At 43.7% G+C, this 10,685-nt stretch overlaps 1 protein-coding gene across 1 annotated transcript; it reads left to right on the forward strand.

Annotated features, from left to right (window-relative positions):
• Positions 1–1,836: 1,836 nt before the first annotated feature.
• On the forward strand, positions 1,837–8,714 carry LOC144508921 (galanin peptides-like). Its single transcript, XM_078237135.1, has 5 exons — positions 1,837–1,917; positions 3,084–3,138; positions 6,371–6,469; positions 6,998–7,072; positions 8,653–8,714. The coding sequence occupies exons 1-5, from the start codon at positions 1,837–1,839 to the stop codon at positions 8,712–8,714; spliced, it is 372 nt and encodes a 123-aa protein (XP_078093261.1).
• The last annotated feature ends 1,971 nt before the right edge of the window (positions 8,715–10,685 follow it).

Genomic DNA, 10,685 nt, shown 5'->3' on the forward strand with positions numbered 1-10,685 from the left:
CCAACACTTTGAAAATATCTGGGAAGATTCCTTTTTCATTTAGCTTATTTTCCTCTATTTAATCCTTCACGTTTATAGACACCTTTTCTCATTCTTTTCCTTTTCTGCAGGAATTTTTATTTTCTATTTGAATTTCCATGCTTGTTTTCTATCTTCCATTTCCTCACACCTGCTTTCTTTCACTGTCTTGACATTCCATTCTTTCCACTATTTTTCTTTGCCACTTCCAGATTTAGCTTCATATTTTAACTAAACTATCTTACTTCTACTTTCTGTCTCGCTCCACTTTGCCTTTTAGGATGGTTGTGACGGCTCTGACACATTTTGACACTGATACTCGTCCTCCTCCGGTTTACTGAAAAAAATCTTTAAAAAAGGCACTTTCCTGTTAACCTCCAGCCTGAACATGAGTCAATTATCAATAATTACCTCCATTTTGCTGACAGAAATTATAGCTGAAATGTAGCACATGCTTTAATGACAAGCCTTTTATGCTTCTCAAAATCTGGGTGCATTTACGTCAAAAGAAAAAAACACATAATGAGGACGTTAATTTTTTTCCACAAATAAATAGGCTTCTGCGCCTTTCCTCAGCCATTCGCACATTGCCACTCCGAACTTTGCTGTTCCGAAATCTGGGCTTTGTGCTAGACTATTTTTCAAATAATTGTTTGACAAATCTCATTTTAAAAAAAATAATAATTTTACGTTTCAGAGAAGAAACTTCAAATTTTTTCTACGTCCAGATAAAGGTAAAATGATTTTATATATTTGAGTATTTACGTGTGAAGTTACCAATTGTTGTTATTTCCACCAGGCTATTGTTGCCACAGATATTGTGTGTCATTGACCCCAGGCTGGCAACACAAGATTGCTACAGACTGGTTGTATCAGATGAGCAAACATTGTGCTTGAACTATGCACAATTGTGTCTGCAGCAGGTGTACAGTTTGAAGAATTGAAAAATCAGCTGATTTTATTGGCCTGTGAGTTGCTGCTATTCTCAGGAGACTGTTTAACATTGAGATTTCTCAGTTTAAAGTGGAGAGTTGAAAGATTTGTCACTGAGCTGTAGATTCTGCACATTGAACTGATTGTTGGGAATCCAATGGGTATTGGTGACCAGTTGGAAGTTAGTGTACAGTATCATCCATTGAAGTCTGCATATTGGAGGTCAACAGTGACAGGTAATTTCATCGCTCCCATTCCACAACAATAATATCCATTTAATTGCTTTCTGGACCCTTTCCCATCGAGAAAGAGCAGCTGATGGTGCATGAACTCTCCATCGCTGTCCTCCTCACTGTGTCCCTTCTTAGCATAGCCTTCCATCACCATACTCTCCCTAATGATACTTCCTCCTCATTATATTCTCTTCCTTTTTACTGAATTCCCGTCCCTGACCGTACACCCCTCACTGTGCCCCTCTCATTGTACACCTTTTGCCATTCCTCCTCTACGTATTATCCCCTCATTGTACTACCCCCCCACCGAATTCCCCTTTGCCATTAGCTGAGCTGCCTGTAAACTTTGAAGCAATAAACCAGTAATTCACTTAAATTAGAAATTTAGTGCTTTTTTTTTTCAATAGCAATACTTTTAAATGAAACTGATCTAATTCTGGTAAAGGAGTCAAAACTCTGGCCTTTGGGGCCAAGTCAGAGGGACAGGAAGAGACCATGAGCAATTTCTCTGAGAAGGTTCAGCTTACATTCTTTGTTAAACCCAACACAATTTGAGATTTAACATAAGCCTGGTGACAAACTCTGGTGACAGTGAATCGCCTTTCACTTTAATGCAGATGTACAATTTAATACTTTTTTCTTTTCTCTTCAGATGTATAAAGGCAGGACCCTGATCTGTATGTCTCTGATCCTTTGTGGGTTAGTAACCGAATGCTTTGGATTAGTTATCATGGTAATTATATTTATTCTCTAATGGACTGTTATTGGGGCTGAATTTGAGTCAGAACAGGGGTAGGAGCAGGGTTTTCTGTAGGAGCAGATCAGTCTGAGATTGATGTTACTCTGCCTCCACTTAATGTCAATTAAACCAAACTGGCTGAAAGGTCTAGGTAAGTGTTTGAAAACGGGAATATTTTCTCACTTTTCCTTCAGTGTCATTTTAATTGTAGCAGGTCAGGTGTAGGAAGAAACGTGTCAGTATGTGACTCCTAGGATCAAATATAAAACTTTCTTGTGGAATATTGTGGCCTTGATGTTAACTCTGCATCTTTCCTGACTCCCCAGAAATATCAGCATCTCCAAGTTAGAATAGAACTAGAAATTTACTGAAATCTCGCTGGACTATCATCATTGCTAGCAGAGACACCTAAAGTTAAAGTTTATTTATTAGTCAGAAGTAATGCTTACGTTAACACTGCAATGAAGTTACTGTGAAATTCCCGTAGTCGCCACAATCCAGCGCCTGTTCGGGTCAATGCACCCTAACCAGCACGTCTTTGGACTGTGGGAGGAAAGCGGAGCACCCGGAGGAAACCCATGCAGACACGGGGAGAATGTGCAAACTCCATACAGACAATGACCCAAGCTGGGAATCGAACCCGGGTCCCTAGTACTGTGAAGCAGCAATGCTAACCACTGTGCTACCATGCCGCCCCAACCTAGTTGGGCTAGTTAATTTTTTATCATGAGATTCCTCACTGTGGGAGGACTCACTCACTCATGGCAAAACCCATTGAGGTGGTCCTTACTGTGGAGGTGGTCTCTCTGTGATGAAGTTATTATAAAAGGGGCTTTCTTTGTAGAGTTGACCTCTCTCTGGAGCTAGGTTTTGTAGAGCTGATTTCTCTTTCTCCTCTCTCTCTGTCTCTCTCTCCAGAGTTGGACCCTGGAGAGATGACCTATTAAGGGGATAAGGGACCGTTCAGCAGAGTGAGTCTCCTGTTAAGTTGAGCTCTATGGAGAATTTATTTTTATCTGAGATCTGTGGGTGTGGCCTCCACTGTGGTAGTGCATCTCAGAAGAAACAGTAAATTAGTGGTGAAAAAGAGAAAGAAAATTATGAATCTTAGGAAAATGAAAAAAAAACAGGAAAGTTCACCTGCAAAATTTATTTTTCAGCCCAAAGACAAGAGAGGTTGGACATTGAACAGTGCCGGTTATCTGTTAGGCCCACGTGAGTAATGTCGTCACCACCTCAGACTCCATTCTGCTTATCCTTAAACATTGCATGGATGCTCCAAGGAACAGTATAATCTAATGCTCAGTGATGTGTTTCCTTGTAGCTAAAAGAGAAAACGCAGGAACATGGTTATATATAGTGTCCTCATGACATGTCATGGCATTTCACAGTCAATGAATTATTTTGAAGTAGAAAGGTGAATGTCCAGATAATCAGCTAATTGTTGTTTTCAGGCTAGGACACACGGCAAATTTCTACCACTTAAATAGTAAAATGCAGAGGGACTAACACAGCCCCTCCAACACTGCAGCACCCTTTCAGTGCTATGAAACAATTCCATAGATTATGTGCTCAAATCCTGAAGTGATACCTCAGTACTATACGTGTGACTCAGAGCTGAGAGTGCTGACACAGAGCCAAGCTAACACTACTGCAAAGCACAAAATGCTGAAGACTTGAAATAAAAGCAGAAAATGCCAGAAACACTCAGGTTAGGCAGCATTTATGGAATGAGAAACAGAATTAGCGTTTCAGGTCCTGCCATTGTTTGTTTGAATGCATAAGAAAGTTAGAATCTGCTCTGAATGAATTAATGGTCAGAGTTAAAGTTATTTGCTTATATTTATATTTATTTTCCTTTCCGTGATTTAAACAAGTTAAGATATATTTGGAATATCCCCCTTTAATTTGAGACACATTTTGCCCCATTTAGGTGTTGCAAATAGGAGCAGAGTTAGTCTGGCTGGGAGCACCTTCCCTGAGGGATAGAACTTCATGCATTTCATCTAAACACTAAGAAGACTCAGCCACGGTGATTCTGGACTCCAGCAAACTATTATTGGAACAAATGTCTAAATTCTTCCTCGTTTGCGGTGTATCCCCTTTTAGTCACATTTTCTCACAATGCTTTACGGAGATGAAGCCATTTGAAATTTCTGACAATGAATTTCCCGGGAATGTAAATGTTGCATTAATTGTTCTTAAACATAATGCCCTGATATTAACTCCCCAGCCTGAGGGAAACGTGGAGCTGGGGCAGTTCAAACGGCCTGAGGGAGACTGGTCTCCCTGTTGCAGCAACTGTAGTTTTAGACTGCATAGAACATAGAACATTACAGTGCAGTACAGGCCCTTCGGCCCTCGATGTTGCGCCGACCTGTGAAACCAATCTAAAGCCCATCTAACCTACACTATTCCAATATCATCCATATGTTTATCCAATGACCATTTAAATGCCCTTAATGTTGGCGAGTCCACTACTGCTGCAGGCAGGGCATTCCACATCCTTACTACTCTCTGAGTAAAGAATCTACCTCTGACATCTGTCCTGTATCTATCACCCCTCAATTTAAAGCTATGTCCCCTCGTGCTAGCCATCACCATCCGAGGAAAAAGGCTCTCACTGTCCACCCTATCTAATCCTCTGATCATCTTGTATGCCTCTATTAAGTCACCTCTTAACCTTCTTCTCTCTAATGAAAACAACCTCAAGTCCCTCAGCCTTTCCTCATAAGACCTTCCCACCATACCAGGCAACATCCTGGTAAATCGCCTCTGCACCCTTTCCAGTGCTTCCACATCCTTCCTATAATGCAGCGACCAGAACTGTACGCAATACTCCAAGTGCGGCCGCACCAGAGTTTTGTACAGCTGCAACATGACCTCATGACTCCGAAACTCAATCCCTCTCCCAATATAAGCTGGAAGGCCAGAAGAAAGCAGCCTTGAATCAGGAATGAGTAACAATCAAACTTGCCTGGATGAATCATCTTCCCTCTATCAACCTCCATCACCCTTCCTCATTAACACTCATCCTCCTTCAACCTCCCTCCCACAGCCCCTCCCACCCCCTCCCTCCCACACTCTCCCTCACGCACACTGCCTCCCACCCCCTCCCCCACACACCCCCACAGTCTCTCCCACACCCTCCTTCCCACACCCTCCCTCACACACCCCCACAGTCCCACACACACCCCCCACAGTCCCTCACATACCCTCCCTCACACACCCCCACAGTCCCTCACACACCCTCCCCCCAACCCCCTCCCTCATACACCCTCCCTCACACAGCCCCCCCACACACCTTCCCTCACACACCCTGCCTCACACACGCTCCCTTACACACCCTCCCTCTCACACACTGCCTCACACAACCTCCCTTACACACTCTCCCTCACACACCCTCCCTCTCACACACTGCCTCACACAACCTCCCTTACACACTCTCCCTCACACACCTTCCCTCACACACCCTGCCTCACACACCCTCCCTCACACACCCTCCCTCACACACCCTCCCTCTCACACACTGCCTCACACAACCTCCCTTACACATTCTCCCTCACACACACCCTCCCTCCCACCCCCCCACACACACCCCCCCACACACACCCTCCCTCACACACCCTCCCTCACACACCCTCCCTCACACACCCTCCCTCACACACCCTCCCTCACACACACTGCCTCTCACACACCCTCCCTCACACACCCACACTCCGTCACACATCCTCACCTTCCTGCACTCACTCTCCCTCACATGCCCTCACTCATTCTCTTCTCACTCACCCTGCCTCTCAAACCCTCACCCTAAGTCAACCTTCTCTTCACTCATCTTTACCTTCACTCACCTTCTCTCATCACCCTCTCTCTCACTCACCTTCCCTCACACTCCCTCACTCACTCTCCCTCACATACCGTCACGCTCTCACCCACACTCACCCTCTTCTCACTTACCCTGCCTCGCAATCCCTCACCCTACCTCACTCAAACTTGCCCTCACTCATAATTACTCCCACTCACCTTCTGTCATCACCCTTTTTGTCAGTTGCCTTCCCTCACGCACCCTCACCTTCCCTCACACACCCTCACCTTCCCTCACACACCCTCACCTTCCCTCACACATCCTCATGCTCCCTCACTCACTCTCCCTCACAGACCCTCATGCTCCTTCTCTCTCACTCATCTTCCCTCATTGGAGGAGCTAATTTTACTGGGAAATGGGTGGATATTTTCTGAGACTGAAGAAAATTGCTGGAAAATTGAAATTAAAATACAAATTTGGCAAAATCACATCTGATTCCATCAGGAACTGATAAGCAAAACAATTGGTTAACATTTTGAAGTGAAATTATTGTGTCTGGTTCATTAGTGAGTGGAAGTCAGTGCAGTGACTGCGGCTCTTTCTATCTTAGGGATGTTTGAAATCTCTATCCTTCCTTTTCAGATGCTGCGAATGGTCACAGATCACTGAATGAGAAGGGGGGCCTTGCTGGGAAGAGGGATACATTTGACGACAATTACAAATCAGTTGTAACAAGTTTTGGTAAGAATGGCTTCATTGAATTGTTACTGCATCTTTGTGGGGTGTAATAGCTCCTAAGAGCTCAGGCTGACTGCAGTCGATCTCCTTAGAGCATACAGTTGGAGGGGCTGAGGGAGACCCTCTGTATGGGCCACAGGGACCTGAGGGAGACCCTCTTTGTGGGTCACAAGGGAGTCCATTTAGCTCAGTTGGCTGGACAGCTCATTCGTGATGCAGAGCAGTGCCGACAGCGCGGCTTCAATTCCTGTACCGGATGAGGTTATTCTTGAAGGTCCCACCTTCTCAACCTTGCCCCTTGCCTGAGGTGTGCTGATGGTCAGGTTAAATCACCATCAGTCAGCACTCCCCACTCAAAGCAGAGAGCAGCCTCTGGTCACCTGGTGTCAGAGACAATTTCATACAGACAACCCTTGGTGGAGGCTCTGAATAGCGCTGACAGAGGTTGTCTGGAGGGTTTGTGAACTGCACTGTTGACTGGGAATGATAAAATGAGTGGTGTTACCTGACAATATCTTCTTGTGTTTTAAGTTAATCCACAGAATTCAGTTGATGAAAATGCCCTTCAGACACTGATAGAATTCCTGAGCTACTTGCGTCTGAGAGGTGAGTTTAAAAGAATTCTAAAAACATACACTGGTAAGGAGGGTGAACGCAGTAAGACGTTTAACAACACCAGGTTAAAGTCCATCAGGTTTATTTGGTAGCAAAAGCCACACAAGCTTTCGGAGCTCCAAGCCCCTTCTTCAGGTGAGTGGGAATTCTGTTCACAAACAGGGCATATAAAGACACAGACTCAATTTACATGAATAATGGTTGGAATGCGAATACTTACAGCTAATCAAGTCTTTAAGATACAAACAACGTGAGTGGAGAGAGCATCAAGACAGGCTAAAAAGATGTGTATTGTCTCCAGACAATACTTTGTCTCCAGACCCCCACAGCTTGCCTGGACCTGCAGAGTTTCACTGGCTGTCTTGTCTGGAGACAATACACATCTTTTTAGCCTGTCTTGATGCTCTCTCCACTCACGTTGTTTGTATCTTAAAGACTTGATTAGCTGTAAGTATTCGCATTCCAACCATTATTCATGTAAATTGAGTCTGTGTCTTTATATGCCCTGTTTGTGAACAGAATTCCCACTCACCTGAAGAAGGGGCTTGGAGCTCCGAAAGCTTGTGTGGCTTTTGCTACCAAATAAACCAGTTGGACTTTAACCTGGTGTTGTTAAACGTCTTACTGTGTTTACCCCAGTCCAACGCCGGCATCTCCACATCAAGGAGGGTGAACCATAGTTCAGAGTCCTTTAGCACCTAAGTTAAAGAAGTTCAGGATGTTCAGATGTTTTGCAATGTCACACTGGACCATTCAGGTATTTGTTCGTTTCCACCTGAGTAACCGAAGCAATGCTTTAATTCGCTGTCAGGCTCCTGGACTAGATTCAGGAAATCTGCCAGAGTTCCCTTCCTGCTCCTGGTCACTACACCGTGACCACTTGTGAATATTGTGTCAGGAAGGATCAGGACAGGCTGGCTTTTCTATTGGGCAATGTATCAGGGAATCCCAAGATTTATTGAGACACAACCTTGGAGCATCAGGATATACTTATGGTTGGAAAACCAGGAAGTGCATTTTCTGTTGGCAGCCAGCTGGATTAACAGGCTGTGGGAAGTCCAGCTCACTGCCAGGTTGTAGCTGGGGAGGGAAGAAGGATGTGGGTGGTATGATTGGCAAGATTAGTAGATAGGGAAGATGAGAGAAGCTGGGCTGGTGTAGAGGGCAGGTGAGGTGGCCAGAGGAGTCTGAGAAAGTGGGTTCAGAGCAAGAACATCGGAGGGGCTGTTGACAAGGTTAGAGTTTGGAAAATTCTAGATTTGTGGGGGTGGCCTGATTGTGAGGGAGTTGAGAATTATGCCAACTATGTGGGTGGGACCCAGGGTCATTCTAAAGGGCCCAGAGTCACAGTAAAGGTCACAGGGTCAATGTGAGGGGCACTGCTGATGTTGAAACGAGTATAAGACTAGATGGAGTAAATTAAAAAACAGTATTTAGACAATCAAACTCTGATGTTAAAAGTCTGTAGATTGTAGGAGAAGGGAAACCTGGTAAAATAATAGTTTAATTCTTCAATGAGTTGATTTAATGGACTGGTTAAATGTTTTAATACTTTGTCACTATTTTGGCAGAATCTGGTGTACTGGATAACTCCGCAGTGTCGTTCTCAGCAGACCAGACACAACAAGCATAAGCTTTTGGATTTTGATTCCTCGCATGTAAAACTACTAATGTTTGAAAGAGAATCAGCCCCCATCCTATTGTGATTACTTACACGGATTCAAAGGTTTGAGTTTTGCTGTTGAAAAATGTTCCTAAAATAAAAGTAAAGCAAAGAATTTGAACCTTTCTTCAGTTTTTTATCTTTTTGCCTTTGTGTCTAAGTATCTCATTTATCTCATTTTAAAACTATACCTTTACACCGAAACCCTCTGAACTCGACCGGGGCTGGGATTCTCCGGTGTCACTGAAACGAATGGAGTTTTGGATGAAATGCCGAATTCTCCATTCACACTTGCAGCGGGGTGGGCTGGACAAGATCGGAGAATCCCACCCTTAATCTGTAACCACGGTCAGAGATCAACCCAGACAGAGAAGCAAAGGATAATCATCGCAGGAAAGACCAATTAGCCCAGCTTAGTTCACCCATGCAGAAAAACAAGTATAACTCCATTGAAGCACCTTACAGGTCTATGCTGTATACAACAGCCTTTTCCATTTACTGAAACATTAAGTGGCATTTACAGATGTTAATCTTAACTGTATCTTTTACCACTTTGTTACCTTGTTTTGCAATGCATTTAGTTAATTCCTGCATCGTCAACCATCACATAAATTTTGAGAAAATCATATCTCAGGTCACTCGATTCAAGATCAGGAAGGCTAATTTTCTCCAGTCTTTCATTCTAGTTCTGATACTTGAGATTTGGGATCAGCCCCGGTTTTCTTTATTGTTCTGTGTCCAGGGCCAGAATGTCTCCTTTTTAGTATCAGTGACCAGAACAGGACACAGTGCTTAGCATGGCTCTGGCCATACTGGACACTGCTGAAGGCCAATATGTCCTGATGGAAGTTGAAGGAGAATTAGAAGAGTGTTGAGCCTGGGCAGAGTAATACATAGATCAAGAGACTTTCTTCTCAGTTCTAGTTTCTGTAATCTGATCTAACATAGATAGTTGCTTCTGCTGAGTGTAAGGTCCCCTTCCTGTGAATGTTATTCCAGCTCATTGCGAGCCGATGGAAGAAGGGTGTTCCATTGTTCACAACTAAATAGGAAATCACAAGGAGGATAGTGCAAGGAGTAGAAAATGTTGCACAGCTGCAGAAGGAATATTTTTCTTGTTTAAATTGATGTACGATGTTAGGGTGGTGTGCAGGGAGCTAAACCACTCATCTGTACTGTATCTGACAGGGAGAGGTTGGAAGGACATTATAAAGAGAGCTTTACTCATCATCTAATCAACACTGTGGAGAATCGTCAAGGGCTTGTTGGAACAATGCATGGGAACATCGCTTGTCAGTACTTGGAGAATGAGTAGCCTAGGTATTTCTGTTTCTGTGTGTTACCTTATTTGAAGTAAATTTAACTATTGCTTTTAGCTTGAATGTAAGATGTCTGACTGTGTGGTATTAACTGCCTTTCAAAGTAGAGCAAGAGTTTGTGGGACAATGCAACGTGGTTAAGGAGCAATGCTAGATTCACTACAATAATAACTTAGAGTTATTTAGGGCTTTTAACTGAGTGAAATGTCACAAGGTACTTTATCGAACATTGCAGACTTCTTACAATGTGGAAGGATGTCAATTGGGCCATCATGTCTGCACTGGATCTCCAAAAGTGCATCATGACTTGGTGCCATTCCCCTGTCTTTCCCCTGCACACCTACATATTGTTTCTCACCAAATAATCATCCAGCTGTGATCTGGTTGAATGGCGAAGCAAGCTCGAAGAGCTGAATTAGCCTACTTTTGCTCCTAATTCCTCTGTTCCTATCCAATGCTCTCTTAGATGTCTTTATTGAACCTGCCTCCACCACACTATCAGGCAGTACATTACAGATCCCTACCACCTACTGTGTGAAAAAGTTTTTTCTAACATCACATTTGCTTCTTTTGTAAGTCACTTTAAATCTGTATCCTCTTGTTCTTGATCGTTTTACGAGGA

This window comes from Mustelus asterias, chromosome 21, assembly GCF_964213995.1.
Source record: "Mustelus asterias chromosome 21, sMusAst1.hap1.1, whole genome shotgun sequence".
NCBI classification, from domain to species: domain Eukaryota; kingdom Metazoa; phylum Chordata; class Chondrichthyes; order Carcharhiniformes; family Triakidae; genus Mustelus; species Mustelus asterias.